This window comes from Copadichromis virginalis, linkage group LG6, assembly GCF_057382275.1.
Source record: "Copadichromis virginalis isolate Kocher_CV1m ecotype Utaka linkage group LG6, C_Virginalis_male_GT1.1, whole genome shotgun sequence".
Classification (NCBI taxonomy): Eukaryota; Metazoa; Chordata; class Actinopteri; order Cichliformes; family Cichlidae; genus Copadichromis; species Copadichromis virginalis.
Window position 1 is genome coordinate 15369719 of NC_140623.1, and position 16553 is coordinate 15386271.

At 39.8% G+C, this 16553-nt stretch overlaps 3 protein-coding genes across 6 annotated transcripts in view; all 3 read right to left on the bottom strand.

Moving 5' to 3' along the window:
- Nucleotides 1-632: 632 nt before the first annotated feature.
- Nucleotides 633-5513, bottom strand: LOC146707514 (toll-like receptor 2). 3 transcript variants are annotated; one of them, XM_085458882.1, is made up of 3 exons: nucleotides 4961-5513; nucleotides 4603-4684; nucleotides 633-3417 (listed from the first exon to the last, which is right to left on the bottom strand). In XM_085458882.1, the coding sequence occupies exon 3, from the start codon at nucleotides 3396-3398 to the stop codon at nucleotides 1035-1037; it is 2364 nt and encodes a 787-aa protein (XP_085315008.1). In that variant the 5' UTR covers nucleotides 3399-3417; nucleotides 4603-4684; nucleotides 4961-5513; the 3' UTR covers nucleotides 633-1034. The 3 variants fall into 3 exon arrangements, with proteins under 3 accessions (XP_085315008.1, XP_085315009.1, XP_085315007.1); XM_085458883.1 differs by lacking the exon at nucleotides 4603-4684; XM_085458881.1 differs by having other exon boundaries at nucleotides 4603-5513.
- Nucleotides 5514-6649: 1136 nt separating this feature from the next.
- Nucleotides 6650-10368, bottom strand: LOC146707515 (toll-like receptor 2). The gene is made up of 3 exons (XM_085458884.1): nucleotides 10218-10368; nucleotides 9668-9781; nucleotides 6650-9283 (listed from the first exon to the last, which is right to left on the bottom strand). Exon 3 carries the CDS (start codon nucleotides 9262-9264, stop codon nucleotides 7261-7263), a length of 2004 nt encoding a protein of 667 aa, XP_085315010.1. The 5' UTR covers nucleotides 9265-9283; nucleotides 9668-9781; nucleotides 10218-10368; the 3' UTR covers nucleotides 6650-7260.
- Nucleotides 10369-13300: 2932 nt separating this feature from the next.
- The window catches only part of tmem131l (transmembrane 131 like), a 31713-nt gene continuing 28460 nt past the window's right edge, over nucleotides 13301-16553 (bottom strand). For both annotated transcript variants that reach the window (XM_085458887.1, XM_085458888.1), the window contains one exon: nucleotides 13301-13835. In XM_085458887.1, the coding sequence (XP_085315013.1) occupies nucleotides 13536-13835 (300 nt within the window). In that variant the 3' untranslated portion in view covers nucleotides 13301-13535. The remainder of the gene's footprint in view (nucleotides 13836-16553) is intronic.

Sequence of the window (16553 nt, forward strand, 5' to 3'; positions counted from 1 at the left end):
CTGCGTTAAAGCGGTTATGGCATTAACATCATTTTAACGGGATTAATGCTGACAGCACTAGTTTCTGTGTCTCTTTTGGGATTCATTGTGGGAAGAGAGCAACTGCAAGCAGACCCTGTAAAAGTAAAGGCCGTGGTCGACTGGCCCGTACCCTCAGACAGGAGACATCTGAAAAGGTTTCTGGGTTTTACAAGCTTCTATTAGAGGTTTATTCGTGGTTTCAATGGAGTTGCGTCGCTACTAATCAGTTTAACCTCTCACAAGCACCCTTTTCAGTGGAACTCTGCAGACAGATTCAGACAGCTCTCCACTACATCCACATTCTCACTCAACCTGACTGAAGTAAACAGTTCCTAGTGGAAGAGGACACCTCAGATTCAGGTGTGGGAGCAGTCCTCACCCAACAAGACATGGAAATATTCGTCCATGTGGTTTTTTTCCCCCTCATTACCTCTCGCCTGCAGAGAGAAACTACAACTTTGGAGGTTTCATAGTCTGGACCAATCACAAGACTCTCGCATATACTAATGGACAGACTGAGCATGCTAACAAAGAGGTGGAAGTTGCTTTGGTGCATCATCTCTTCTAGGAAATTAAAGAGGAGTAGAAAACAAAAAAAAAGGAAAAAACTGAGCAATTCCAGACAGGATTATATTTTCTTTTAAACAAAATTTAATACAGATGGATAAGTGAGTACTTTATTGCACCAACCCAAATTGTGTACAAAGAGCTAAACTTTTTATTCAGTCATCAAATTCCTTTTTTAGCACATTTATATGGCGAGTCAAACAGGAGGACTTTCAAATATTTTTAGAATTGCAAATTCAGATTAACAAAATCTCCAAAATTACTGTTTTAATGGTTAATTGTAGGGATTAATTGAAGAAAGTAAATATTTAAAAAAAATTATATAAATTTTATTATATTTGCTTATAATAATACCTGCTTTCAGAGTAAAGTTGGGGACATTTTAGCTTTTAGAAAATGTCAATATAAAAGTGAGTGTATATTCAAAATGTGAAATATAAGTGCTTTTATAGATTGTTTGTATCGTCAATTTCAGGTGTTTCGATCGCTGTTCTCAGACTTTGCCAGAACGCTGGGATCTGATCTTCATCATCAGGCCACTCCAGGTACGTCCTGGAGTTCATCACTTTCCGCAGCCTGATGAACTTTTTGGGGATGTTATTTTTGTCAATGGGCTCCAGTAGAATCAGCACAACTGCGTCATCGTTTTGATCAAACAATCTAAAATGGGTGTAGTCAAGCTCGTACTTGCACCACTCGCTTCTGACAAAGTTCTGGGAGAGGACGAAGAGCGTTCTGTGACTCTTCTCTATAGCGTCCATGATGTTGTCTACGATCCATCCTCCGGGAACAAAGTCTCTCTTGTGGAGGCAGAGTCGGAGGGGCGGTTCCGACTGCTCCAGGGCCGGGATCAGATGCGCCTCCACCCAGCCGGAGTCCATTTCACTGTAGGACACAAAGGCATCGTACTGGAGCACTCCCTTCTTCAACTTTGGCTTTCTCTTTGCTTTTAGCCATGCCCAGGTCATCTTCATGTACCACACAACGCTGAACTTATAACACAGACCTGCAATGAGCACACACAGCACCAGGATGCCTAAGCAGAGCAAAGAAATCGCTAAAGCTGTGTGGCACTCAAACACTGACAGCTTCACGTCTGACACTCTCTCCCCCCTCACTGCATCGGGAGAGTCACAGATGTAAGACTTTAAGTCATGTCTAACTACAGTTTTGTGGTTCATCAAGTCATTTGTCACGAAACCTACAAAGTCACATGAACAGACGTAAGGGTTGCCAGCAGCTTCCAGGACCCTCAGGCTCTGGTAATCATGCAGGTTTTTACTGCTGAATTTGGCCAAGTTGTTGTCTTGAATGGAGAGAACTGCGAGGCTGACATATAAATGCCCATCTGGGAGATTTCCAAGCTTGTTGCCAGAGATGTACAGCTCTTTGAGAAGCGGCAACTCAATGTTAAAGACAGTCAGTTTATTTCTGGATAAATCAAGGATCTGTAGGCTCTGTGGTAGGCAGGATGTCACCTCAGGAAGAGAAGTTGACGAAAGGTTTAAGAACTTGAGACTTGCTGGCCAGGAACAAGTCGAAGGCATGCTGTCAAATGAGTTTCTACTCATGTCGAGGTTTTCCAGCTTTTCTAGTCTAGTGAAGAGTTTGCTGTTGATTAAAAACAAACGATTTCTGCTGATGTTGAGTGTGCGGAGATTTAGAAGGACATCCTCCTTTCCATAACACATCATTTCCATAAATGCACGATCTGCGACTGTGTTGTCACTGATGTCCAAAAACTCCAGGTTTGTGAAATGAATAGTGGATTGGCAGGGAATGACAAACACCTTGGAGTTTATCACAGATGCCCTTCTTACTACAGTCAGCATATTTTGCATAAAACTGAGTTCAGGAACACGGTAGAACCAAACAATATCAATGTTTCTGAGAAAAATGACCTCCAAGCCTTTCAGGTTTATGTCAACAAGAAAGACTTCCTCTTCATCTTCAAAGAACTGAGAATCTTCAATGGCAAAAAAAGTCAGATCAGAGCCCGACAAAATATTCACAAGTTGTACACAAGCTGACACAGACATGTTCACATTTTTGAAACTAAGACCTGTAGCACCACGCTCGATGGCCACATGAAGTGGGAACATTTGCAAACTATTTTCAAACTGTGTGTCAGTGAATGTCACTGTTGTGTTTGGATGAACAACGTCTAACAATATAGCTCGTACTACTGCTAAATCTCTGTGAAATACTCCACTGAGTCTAAGTGTTACATGGCTAATGGGTCCAATTTGTCTCAGACTCCCTCTGTTAAACACTTGCAGATGATTTCCTTCAAAAACAAGTTCCTCAAGACCAAAAAGGCCAGAAAAATCCCTTTTACTGACAGACTGAAGGAAAGGTCCTCCAAAATGGAGGGTCTTCAAGCTCCTCAGTGGCAGGAAAAGGTTTCCCTGACCAAGTGTTGAATATTTGTTTCCCAAAAGATTCAAGTAGTGGAGAGAAGTCAGGTTCTGAAACCAACCAGAAGACAAAGTCTCCAACTGGTTTGAGGACAAGTCCAGTTTCTCCAAATGAGTCAGTGGGTGAAATGCGTCTTCATGGATGGTTTTGATCCTGTTGTTATTCACGAACAAAGCCCTCAAAGTGGCATATGAAAGAAAGTCATCTTTCATTATCGTCTCCAGTGCGTTTAAAGAGAGATCGAGCTCAGTGATGAGTTTTGAAGCGGCTGCAGGGACTTCTCGAAGGTTTTGGCTCGAGCAGTCGCAGGATGTTTGTTCACAGTGGTGACACTGTTGACTGGTGAGCGACGAGCACTGAGATACTAACAGGACAAACACGAGAAACTTCATGACTTTTTCTCCTGAGTGCCTGCAAAACACAAACACAAAATCAAACTCAGAGCTTTTCTTTCAGGTGCTGGTGTGACACAATGTAATAATGAAACAGCCATGCTAACAGCTTTGGAGCACAGCTGGAGGCTTCGTGCTAATGTCATAAAGTAATGTGGTGGGGAAATGGTGCTAATGTCATATCAGGCTTGTTTTCAACACTTTAAGAAGTGGTGGAATATGAGATTCACATCATACATGTGTTCTGTTGACATCTGTAGCACTCTGTGATGCTGTCATATCAAAATCTCTGAGGAATGTTTACAGTCTCTACAAAATCTTTAATCTGTGCATTTAAAAAAGAAAAGAAAATAATGGAATTGGTAAATATTCTTGAAAATGAATTTAATCTTAAGTTTTTTTTGATATTTTTATTTGTTTGTCATTGCATCGTTTAAACTTATTTAGAGGTGGCAAAAGTACAGACTTTCTTTACTTAAGTAGAAGTACTGATACAGGTGTTAAAACATACTCCAGTAAAAGTTAAAGTACTGAAGCAACGTTTTTACTCAAAAGTGAAAATGCACAGTAAAACTAAAAAGTAGCTCCTTTAAGGACAATTCTACGAGCCAATTTCTTTGTTTTGCTATATTAATATATTTAAAAAATAATATGAATACATGAGCATACAAATGTTATTCAAATCTAAATTGTAATTGTAGTGGATGTACTCAGCTTGAATCTGTTATCTAGGACAGACGCAGTGAAAATAACTATTTTCTGTTCCCTACATTGTAGAGGCTGACTTTGCTTCCACACCTAAACAGTAAAGTGAGCACAGTCAAGGGTTACAGTGGGATTCAGCAGATGGGGGAACACTAAGATCTGTGTAGTTGATCAGCACAGGGAAAAGAATCACAACTCACAATAATTTCTAATATGAGCTTCGGAGAAGTTTCTTTATATACAGGCTGTGATCAGCAGCCCTTCTGCTCTTTGTGGAGTCACACAAGTGAATTCAACAAGATGTCAACAGATGTTTCACAGATGTCTTTGCTTAGCTCCATTTCCTACACTGACACTATACACTTTATACCTATTTTAATACTAGACGGTTGATATAAAGTCAGAATTCAATGAATGTATCTAAGCATAATCAGCTTAAATGCAAATTGATCTCTGCGACACTAGATTTGCAGTTTATCAAGCGTCACTGAGTCCTTACCTTTAAACCTAACCTCTCCTGTCCTGTCCTCTTACATCTTTCTCCATCTCTGAGTGAAGTTTGCTCTTTTTCTTTTCTCTGCCTGTAAAATACAGCAGCTGGACCTTTAGCTAGCAACACACAGTGAGACAAACTGAACACAGACAGTTTGTGTGTTTGCTGATGTTTGTTGAACTGATAGAAATGTTGCACTTCTGCCACTTAAAAAAAACCCTCGTTCCCCTTTTTCTTCCTCGCTAGCTATTTTTTGACTTCGTTACTTCCCACCTCTTAAATTAACTGATCTAAAAACAGGTTTAATCGGGTTTAGAAGAGAAATGAAGAAAAATAACTCAATAAATCTTGCTGTGTTCCTCACAGGTGAAATGTCCCGTCCTCCTTCTGCACAGCCAGGATATTGACTGCTTTGTAAGGGCCCTCCACTACTTCTGTTTGCCTAAATTATGTCTTCATGCCTCACACTGGTCCATATTCAGAAGTAGAGACAGAGAAATAGAGTGACAGTTTCCCTGCAGGGATTAGAGATAAGAAGAACAGAAGCTAGGTCTTAGTTTCTCTGGTGTCTCATTTCTTTCATATATTTTGTCGAGCATTTGAATAAAATGTGTTTATGTTCAAGTGCACAAGAAAAATGACAATTGTTAAATATTCACAAAACATAAAGGGAAGAAAAAGACAAAAGGTGCAGTTAGGCTTAGGTCATAAAGACTTGACTCCATCCTGTGTGAGAATGAGCCTGAAAGAGTGTGACTGTAGCACTTGTTCATTGTGTTAGATTGAGGGACTAAAGTTAAATAAACCGCAAGTAATCCAAAATTAATCTGTGTCAGCGCCAGCTTTCAGCCAACCTCAGCCCTCCTGTGATCAAATAAAGAAAATGAATTTTATAATCACACTAACAATCAGCATTCATTGTTGTTTGTTAGTGTTTGTTCACTTGCTGAAGCTTTAAAAATAGTTCTGTAACAGTAATATCAATATGGACTTGGGAAGTTGCTTACTTTGACCAAGATTGCAACATTTTAAGAGCAAAGAATCTGACACGTGTCAGCATTTAGACAACGGGAAATTCAAGTTCTACTTTTTTTCTGCATGATGGGAAAGTTTTAATGTGGACTTCCACAAAAATTTGTTGTGGTCAGTAAAAGCAGAGCACTGCTGCGGAAAGATGCTGTTAGGGAAATACAGCTTCATCCACAAAAACTGCTTATTAACCTTTATAACGGTTTGACTGAACTGCACTTAAACTCTGCTGCTATGTTTTAGGTGTGGTACGTCTTTCCAGATGTGCAAGATGTCAATTCCATATGCATTGATGCATCCACATAGCGTCAGAGATGCAGAGTTTTGCACTGGGAATAATAAGAAGCTGGATAGTCTCTCATCTTCAGTGGAGAGGGCAGAGGATCCAAGTTTTTCAAAAAGAATTGCAAATGTTGTTTTGTCTTACGTCAGAACAGTTTTCCAATTTGCCTCAGTTCATATTAATTAAAAATAAAAACAAAATAATGGTTTGTGGCATTTGCAGATCACTGCATTCTGCTTATATTTACATTTTACATGCTTTTCAGCTACTGGAGACAAACTGAAGGCAGAGACTCACAACCAGTAAGCAGCTGACGGTAGCTTGCACCAAAGGCGAAGCAGAGCAAATGGTGATGTCAACGTGTTCTACCCTTCCAGCAATCACTGACTGAAAACTTTCATACAAGTATTAAAAACAATCTTTATTATAACAAAAATTATATTTTTTTCCAATTTCTTTTGAAAATGGGCAATTTGGATAAAAATGACTGTAAGTGATACTTTTATTCAAGCCTTGAATTAAAGCTGAAACTCTACGCTTGCCTTATTTGATTTTAAATCCATTGCGGTGGTGCACAGAGGCAAAATTACAACACAAAATGTGTCATTGCCCAAAGATCTTGTGCAACTGATTATATAATCACTTTTGTTTGAGTTTTTCACATATACATAAATTGTGTCAGTTACAGGTTTTGGTACTTATGATAACTTTGAAACATTCCAGTGAACAAAAACAAAAAGATCATTTTGCCTTTTTTAAATCTTTATTGTATATAAAACCATTATGACCTGTAATAGACCACTCACTTACCTCTCGTTAGTTTTTATGTCAACCTCCACTAGAGTACACGCATTCATGGAGGGAAAGAAAACTTCAAAAGAAAGAAAAGAACAATTCCTGAAACATTCAAACTAAATTAGCACAATACTGAAAGATATATGAGTAATATGCAGCTCCAACCCAAATTATGTACAAAGAGCTAAGCATTTTTTAGCACATTTATATGACAAGTTAAGAGAAAGATTTTAAAAGGATTTCAGAAATACAAGGGCAAGTTTTAAAAGATTCTAAAATGATCCATATGCACCCTTCTGTACTTTGTTTTTACTGTCAAATGAAGGGAATTCTTGAGAAAATTGAGTTTTTAAAAAAGATTGACCAAATTACATTCAAAATACGCCATGCTGTCTTTGATAATACTCTTAAAATATCATACTACAATATAATAATCTTAAAATATATTTGTAGCATAAAGTCCCTGACATTGTAACGCTTAGAAAATGTAAATTATGTGTTTGTACAATCAAAATTGTAAGTATAAACCCTTTTATAGATTGTCTTTATTATCAGTTTCAGATGTTTTCATCGCTGTTCTCAGACTTTGCCAGAACGCTGGAATGTGATCTTCGTCGTGAGGCGACTCCAGGTACGTCCTGGAGTTCATCGCTTTCCGCAACCTGATTTTGACAAAGTTCTGTCAGAACGGCAGTTCCGGCTGCTCGACTGCTGGCATCACCTTCGTTTAACCCCACAACGCTGAACTTATAACACAGACCTGCAATGAGCACACACAGCACCAGGATGCCTAAGCAGAGCAAAGAAATCGCTAAAGCTGTGTGGCACTCAAACACTGACAGCTTCACGTCTGACACTCTCTCCCCCCTCACTGCATCGGGAGAGTCACAGATGTAAGACTTTAAGTCATGTCTAACTACAGTTTTGTGGTTCATCAAGTCATTTGTCACGAAACCTACAAAGTCACATGAACAGACGTAAGGGTTGCCAGCAGCTTCCAGGACCCTCAGGCTCTGGTAATCATGCAGGTTTTTACTGCTGAATTTGGTCATGTTGTTGTCTTGAATGGAGAGAACTGCGAGGCTGACATATAAATGCCCATCTGGGAGATTTCCAAGCTTGTTGCCAGAGATGTACAGCTCTTTGAGAAGCGGCAACTCAATGCTAAAGACAGTCAGTTTATTTCTGGATAAATCAAGGATCTGTAGGCTCTGTGGTAGGCAGGATGTCACCTCAGGAAGAGAAGTTGACGAAAGGTTTAAGAACTTGAGACTTGCTGGCCAGGAACAAGTCGAAGGCATGCTGTCAAATGAGTTTCTACTCATGTCGAGGTTTTCCAGCTTTTCTAGTCTAGTGAAGAGTTTGCTGTTGATTGAAGACAAAATATTTTTGCTGATGTTGAGTGTGCGGAGATTTAGAAGGACACCAATGCCATAACACATCATTTCCATAAGTGTCAAATCTCCGATTATGTTGTCACTGATGTCCAAAAACTCCAAATCTGAGAAATGAATAGTGGATTGGCAGGGAATGACAAACAACATAGTGTTTATCATAGATGCCCTTCTTACTACAGTCAGTATATTTTGCATGAAATGGAGTTCAGGAACACGGTAGAACACGTTAATATCAATGTTTTTGAAGACGATGACATCCAAGCTGGTCAGGTTTATGTGATGCAGACGGACTTCCTCTTCATTTTTGAAGATGTGAGAATCTTCAATGGCAAAAAAAGTCAGATCAGAGCCTGAAAAAATATTCACAAGTTGTACACAAGCTGACACAGACATGTTCACATTTTTGAAACTAAGACCTGTAGCACCACGCTCGATGGCCACGTGAAGTGGGAACATTTGCAAACTTTTGTTAAACTGTGTGTCAGTGAATGTCACTGTTGTGTTTGGATGAACAACGTCTAACAATATAGCTCGTACTACTGCTAAATCTCTGTGAAATACTCCATTGAGACTAAGTGTTACATGGCTAATGGGTCCAATTTGTCTCAGACTCCCTCTGTTAAACACTTGCAGATGATTTCCTTCAAAAACAAGTTCCTCAAGACCAAAAAGGCCAGAAAAATCCCTTTTACTGACAGACTGAAGGAAAGGTCCTCCAAAATGGAGGGTCTTCAAGCTCCTCAGTGGCAGGAAAAGGTTTCCCTGACCAAGTGTTGAATATTTGTTTCCCAAAAGATTCAAGTAGTGGAGAGAAGTCAGGTTCTGAAACCAACCAGAAGACAAAGTCTCCAACTGGTTTGAGGACAAGTCCAGTTTCTCCAAATGAGTCAGTGGGTGAAATGCGTCTTCATGGATGGTTTTGATCCTGTTGTTATTCACGAACAAAGCCCTCAAAGCGGCATATGAAAGAAAGTCATCTTTCATTATCGTCTCCAGTGCGTTTAAAGAGAGATCGAGCTCAGTGATGAGTTTTGAAGCGGCTGCAGGGACTTCTCGAAGGTTTTGGCTCGAGCAGTCGCAGGATGTTTGTTCACAGTGGTGACACTGTTGACTGGTGAGCGACGAGCACTGAGATACTAACAGGACAAACACGAGAAACTTCATGACTTTTTCTCCTGAGTGCCTGCAAAACACAAACACAAAATCAAACTCAGAGCTTTTCTTTCAGGTGCTGGTGTGACACAATGTAATAATGAAACAGCCATGCTAACAGCTTTGGAGCACAGCTGGAGGCTTCGTGCTAATGTCATAAAGTAATGTGGTGGGGAAATTACAGTTTGACTGTTTGACTGATCATCAAATAAACTCTAATGCTAATGCGTGGACTAATTTTAGCAGACATCCTAAACAAGCACAGAACACACACACACACCCACACACACACACCACAGCATTAAAATGTGTTAAATAAATGATCTAAAAACAGGTTTTACCAGCTTTAGCCCTGCACAGAAGAAAAAATGAAGAAAAAAAAAAAACTTCGGTAAAAATTCGCTGTCTTACTCACAGATGAAATGTCACGTCCTCCTCCTGCACAGTCAGGACACTGACTGATGTGAAAGTGTCCTTTACCACTTCTCTTATTTGTGGCTCGATTATTTCCTTATCTCATACATGCATCCTGTCACATTAGAAGGGGAGATCCAGAAATAAAGCAACAGACATCTGAGTACAGTGAACTTACTGCCATGTTTAAGAAACCAGGTTCAGATGATTTGAGCTTTGTGCCATTTTGCATTATCCTGCTGGAAGCAGCCATTGAAAATGGGTACGCTGTGATTAACGATGCTTGATGTACTAATGGGCCCAAAGTGCGGCAAGAATTCTTTTACATTTCATTTCAGACTTTTTGTTTTTAATTCAGTTTAACTTTAGTTGCCAGAGTGGGGTTTGTCGTTTTAGCTTCGTCTTTATTGTTTGAAAATGTTTCGTTTTTAATAATTTTAATGTTATTTGTAGTTAGTTTGTTTGGAGGGTATATGTGAGAGGTAAGATTTAGGAAATCAGTGCAGACATTACAGTTGAAACACAAAAGTTGTCGAAATTTGATGACTCACAGTCTTAGAGATTCGGAGTCTCAATAAACACCTTCATCGCTGCCTCATCGGGTGAGTTAGGCTACGTCCACACTAGCTCCGCGTCCACACTAGCGTTTTCAGTCGTTTTCAGAGTTCTGCGTCCACGTTGAAACGGCCCAAAGCACCTACGTTCCAGTCCTGCGCATGCGTCACATGACTAAAATGCGTCATCGTTTTAGGAAGTCTGCGTTTTAGAGTGTCCACACTGCGACGGGGCAGCTCCGTTTTGAAATGCATGCGTTTCAAACGCTGCGTTTTTCCTTGAGGACAACGCCGTCTCAGTGTGGACGGGAGGCCAAAAAGGAGAGAAAATGATGCGTTTTCAAACGAAGTAGCCTAAGCTTTCCAAGTTCACAAAGGTTTTTCACCTAGTCTATTTTTCTTTGGTGGTTTTTTTTTAAAGTTTTGATTATTTATAACACCCCTGCCTCTAACCCCTGGCATCAGGGGTCAAGACATTTTCATCCAGAGAACTGAACTGACTGAGTAGTTTCTGTTTTTCGGACCATTCTCTGTCAATCCTAGAGATTTTTCCTCCAGTCTGATGCTCACTGTGAACCTGAGTCTTGTCCATGTCTGTATGTGTAAATGCATTTAGTTGTTGCCATATGATTGGCTGCATTGAGCTGTATGTGAACAGAAAAGGAATGTGTATCATTACCGTGATAATATAAACGTTATATTCATTATACTTTAGGCTGCCTTTGTCAGCTTGTGCGTGCCACATTATAACCAGCGTATGAATTTATGTGTGTGATGGTCAGTGCCACAATGCTGAGTTTATAGTATCATACATTTCCACGTAGGTCTAAATGGAAGATTGGATACAGATTGGGCTGTTTTTCATAAAAAACACCTGATAAAGTTAAATAAAGCACAGGTAATCCACCTGAAATGGGGTAAATCTATGTCAGCGCCTTCTTTTAACCAACGCCGGACAGGTTTCAGGCCTCCTGTGATAAAATAAAGAAACTGAATTTTATAATCACACTAACAAACAGCATTGTTGTTTGGCGAAAGGTGATACTGGCTATGATAAAAGAATTAAATAAAATGTAATTTAAGTGTCACCAAATATAAATGGGGACATACAATATTTGTGTATTTGGCAATGACTTACTGAAGTTTTAAAAATAGTTATGAGAGTTAGAGAACGGGAAGTCACGTTCCTTTTATTTATTTTTTTTAATATGTTGACTTCCACAAAAAAGTTGTTGTGCTCAGTAAGATTACAGCAGCAAAGATGCCGTTCTCCAGGCCCGCTGAGGTTACTCTAACTGTATTACGTGTTTGTGCATGTCCATGTTTGGTGTTAGATTGTTTATTTTGTTTAGTTTTGTTAATATTTCTAGTATAGTGGATTAAACATCTCCCTAACATCTGTATAAATTATATTTAGAAATATATTTAGAAATACAATGCACTTTTTCAGATTTTAAGGTATATGCACACACAGGCACACGACTTTAGATCCTCCTAATATCCATGTAGTCTGAGGGATCTCAGATGTCTGCATACACCTAGCAGTTGGATCATATCGAGGTCGAATCATAAATCATAAAATGGGTCAAAGACATTTTTGATTTGATTTTTCCTGGGTGTTTGATTTATGTGGTCTTTTTAGTTTCACAAAAACCTGACCTTTGACCTTGAGGATCAAAATCATCAATACACAAACTCATCCTCGATATTTGGTAGAAGAATCTGTGGTAAGGTTTGAAAATCCTACATCACCTCATTTGAGTTCGCAAAGTTGGGTGCCTGTGCTCACCAACATCCACTGGCCAGGTGGGTTGATGACAATTCCACCCCACACCCACAAATCTGCCCAAGCTAACGTGGAGCTGCCTGCTATGGTGACTTGCTGTAAAAAAGGAAGCAGCCAAAAGTTGGTTTTAGTTAAAATATTTTCTGCGTTTAAGAATCAAAACGGCTCAGCTGAGTAAAACTCATTATTTGTAGCCAGGGGCAGAAAAGTGATTCAAATGATTGAGAGTAAAAAGAAAGCTGACACTTTCCAGACTTTATCAAAGGTGTGAGCATCACAGCAGAGGCCGTTGTGTCAAAGTAGCTGAAGATAAAACACAGAAAAACATGAAGGTGATTTTCCTGGCCTGGGGTTTTATAAAAATATTCTGCAGTAGATCAAAAACGAAATAAAGTCATTAATCAACATATGAACATTATCTGATGCTGCTGACGTGAAGCAGAGCAAAGTTACAGAGGTTTGATTAGAAACACGGCAAAGTGTTTTGCAATTTTGCATAATTTTAAGTTTAAATTTGTTCAGTATTGAACAGCAGAAATTAGGCTTTCTTTTCGGAAGTAAGTAAAAGGAAAGAAAACAGTGGCCGACAGCGCTGTAAACAATGATAGACTTGTACATAACAAGCAAGCGAATAATGCAGAAAACAGATTTTTAGACTGGAAACTGTTCTTGAAGTACACTGAGAGAGCAAGAGAGAGAGAGCTGTTATGAAGCGTGGTGGAGGCAAAACAGCAAAAGTCAGAGGGAGTCCATGACGATGTTTATGTGAAGCGTAGTTTGGATCTTCTTTTGCTGCTGGTTCGGTCAATATTGTTTGGAGAGAGATGAAACTAACAGCTTTGGAATCAGCGCAAAAAGGGCCTAAACACAAAGCGCGGACCCGCCGAAACATCAGAATCAGCGAGCTGTCGGCTTTCAGCCCCGACCGTGTCCGTGCTGTCGGGTGAGAAAGGCGACATCTCACTGATTCTGATCCGCGGGTCCGCGCTTTGTGTTTACGTCTTTGTGCAGAATCCGTGTTCCTGCTCTCATTTACTGTTTTAGCTGGTTGGTGGTTCTTGAAATTTTGTGAGGTTTAACCTGAGATTCTGGCGTTTCGGGCAAAATAAATTAATATTAAAAAAATCAATTCGGGATTTTAATGAATCGATATCACCTTATCCAAGCTAGAATCGATTTTAATCGATAAATTGATCATCAAAACCCACCCTTAATTGAAAGTCACAGGAAAGTAAAGATAAATAAATAAGGAAAATCAAGTAAACAAGTCAATTAAAAAACAAGACGCATGAAGTTAAAGTACAAAACTTTTTTTTTTTAATTTTCTATGATCAAAACTGCAAAACAGCTAGAAAAATATACAACAAATGCTTAACCTTTCACAACATATAACATCTGAAAATGGGAACATAAAAGAAAAACAATATTCACATTTTCCCCATCAATGATAAAAGAACATTCTTTTTTTATTTCCTTTTCTTGACTTATAAGTTTCCAATTATAGTTAAGCTCTGCTGTATTTACTTGTTTTAAACATCTCCACAGTAGCCGGAGTCGTTGGAGAGCTGCGAGTTGGAGCTGCGGTTGGATGAAGAGTTCCATATGTCCAAGTTCATGTGCGGGCCGAAAGGGTTGAAGCTGGAGTACTGCAGCGGTCCGCAGGCCCCCACTGGCTCCCGAGTAAAGGGGGAGTGAGGCGGGGTGATGGGGGACACCGGGGCCGATCGCTCGGGCTGGAAGTGGCTCGGGTAGGGCTCGATCTGGGGTGTCCAGATGGATCCAAACAGGCTGGACATGGGGGAGAGACTGCGGGTACCCGAGAAGTATGGCTGTGGGGGCGGAAGAGAGGAAAAACGTTGTCAGGAGGGGTCGACAGTTTCTGACCTCACCTTTCACTGCACTCTGATACCATCTGTTCCCCACAGTGACGACCTGGCTGCCGTTTGTCTCTCCTTTTCAGCAAAAACAAAATGACCTTTCCAGTTCAGCAAAGACGGCAACACTTCCCCTCATCTTTATGAGTTATGTGATAATCCTCTTCTCTTCTACACAGTCTTACAAATATACCTCAAAGAATTTGAGTAAGTTTCTCAGATCTAGCTGAAGTGTTACTGAACCAAAGTGAGTCACAGAAATGCTCAGATGTATACAATACTGTTAACATCTGTATAAACTCATTTGTCATTGATGCAGCAGATGTTTACGCACTGACACTTCAGTATATATCAATAAAGATGTGGTTTAACAACCATTAGAATCGTATCTGGATTTTTCCAAGGGTAGCTGCATAGGCAGAGGCCACCCAGTTATTTCGATCTATAAGCAGCCTGAAATATGAGTCACCACTCAGTTCAGGAAAGTGCTTTGAGGGTTACTTCTAATAGGTTTTCAAGGGGTAAAGAATTAATGTTTCCTTTTCTTTTTGTAGCCAACTCTTCCCAACCCGCTTCACAGGCCGGGCCTGACAAATAAATAGCTGTGCAGGATGCTGGATTAAAAGAAACAACAACAAAAGGCCAAAAGACTTCGTGTTAATCGTGTTGCTCATTTCTGCCACAGACTGGACTGGTGGAAATAAACCAGCTGCTGTAGCAGCATGCCTCTTTTTCTTCTTTTAACTCTCTGGTGTCCTATCCAGGGTATTTGACTCCACACATCTATATAACAGAGCAATACCCCCGCCCTATTTTTACCCTCGGTAAAGATGTACGTGACGCAGTCTCCTGTACTCTTCTGTCTTCAAGATGAACTTCCCTTTCTCTTATCCAGCCTGTTAGCTTGCATGTGAGCCTGTCTGTTTAGACTGGTTTATGGGAAACATGTATGTTCCTCTGTAGATCACAACTATGACTAAAACTTAACAAGAACCAAAAGAAAGATGTGAACTGGGTTTTAATTTGAAAGGAGCTAAATTTGTCGTCTGTCACTGTGTGTTCTTTTATGTCAGGATTAAATCAAAGCGTCACCCCCTCCGTGTTAGTGTAGCTACACGAAACAGAGGCTACAAACAGAAGAGAAGCTGATTCTATCCTAAATACAGTAACATACTCTTTAACCCAGATTCCCTGCTTCCTTATTTCTGCACAGAGCTGATTACTTTCTGGAAATGATCAGAAGTCAGAACACAGACGTCAGAGGTGTAATTACACTGATCCAATCGACACACATCCAGCTTACATCTCGAACAGGGACATCGAACTCGTCTTACACTGTAGGCCACATGTAGTGTGAATGTCAATGGGGGAAGATGGATCTTTATCAATAGGAAAAGCTGTAAAACATCAGAAAATACAGCTAAAAGCTCAAAATCTGTGCACTTTTCTAAAGCTGTCCAGTCGGCCGGCTTGAAGTCTTTGCTGGGTCGATTCTGATCCCCACGGCTTATGTTTGACACCACTGATCTAAGGTTCGAAGTTTAAACTGGAACCGCAACTGGGTTTTATCACCCATCACACATTTATTTAAAGAGTAATCTTGACAGATGTATCAGCATCTTAACCATCTCCAGCCTATCAGAGATAAAACAGTGTGTTTGTTTATACCTACAGTGCGACGATGCCTCTGCAGTACTGTAAGGCAAACTACACCACCCAGTTGTGCTAGAAAACTTCTCTGTGTTTACAGAAGTGCAACTGTGTATTTGCTTTAGGGGACTGAAACCCCTCATGTGTCATCTTTACATGGTTTATTTATAGGCCTCACGGCAGGTTTAGTTGCTGCAGTTCAGTTACTGCGTTAGTTGCAGTGGCTGCTCTGGTTGCAGAAGCTGCCATACCATCTTTGCTGTGCGTTCTGTTAGTATAACACTGCGAGTCACTCCCACCCCTTATAAACATGTAATCAGAATAATGTAAATATGAAAATATTATAGTGAGTAAACAAAAAGTAACTTTACATGGTGCAGAAAAAATGATAAATACTCTCTTTCTTTTTTTTTTAAGAAAAAACTTCCAATCTGTTCCCCTCGACTGACTGCAGCTGAAGTCATTGATTTCAGGTAATTTTACTGTCATTTGTTTGCACCACCACGATGAATCATGAAGTAGTGTTTTGACTCTGGTTATTGAAACTAAAATGTATTTAGAGAACCTGTGTGCTATAAAAACAATTTTTTCCCCAGTCTATAGAAAATATATCACAAAAGGAATCATTAAGACAAACTGCTGTCATATATAACATAATGGACATAAAATAATATCTCCAAGTACAATTAGTGTGAGTAATTGAAACAGCCACTGGAAGTGGTACAAAAATACAATTACAGATAAAAACCACCGTTCTTTGAAGCAAAAGATGTAAAACCACGAATTCATAGTAACATTTGCACTTTGAAACAGAATATCTGCAAATGAACTGATTACTGCCTCTCAGCCTACCACAGGCATGATGGAAAAGAAAAGCCCTACAGTGCTGCTATTAAATTAAAAACAAAACTTTGTGGTGTAATTGGTGCATCTTTCCTTTGCCGCCCTCAGCCAGATGCTTTCTCCCTAAATTGGCACCGAGTCATGAAAACTTTAAGAACCCCCGCGTTAACCATCTGACTC

Excerpts from the sequence above, each read along its gene's own strand:
- LOC146707515 (XM_085458884.1), bottom strand. The coding sequence starts at position 9,264 with ATGAAGTTTCTCGTGTTTGTCCTGTTAGTATCTCAGTGCTCGTCGCTC.
- LOC146707514 (XM_085458883.1), bottom strand. The coding sequence starts at position 3,398 with ATGAAGTTTCTCGTGTTTGTCCTGTTAGTATCTCAGTGCTCGTCGCTC.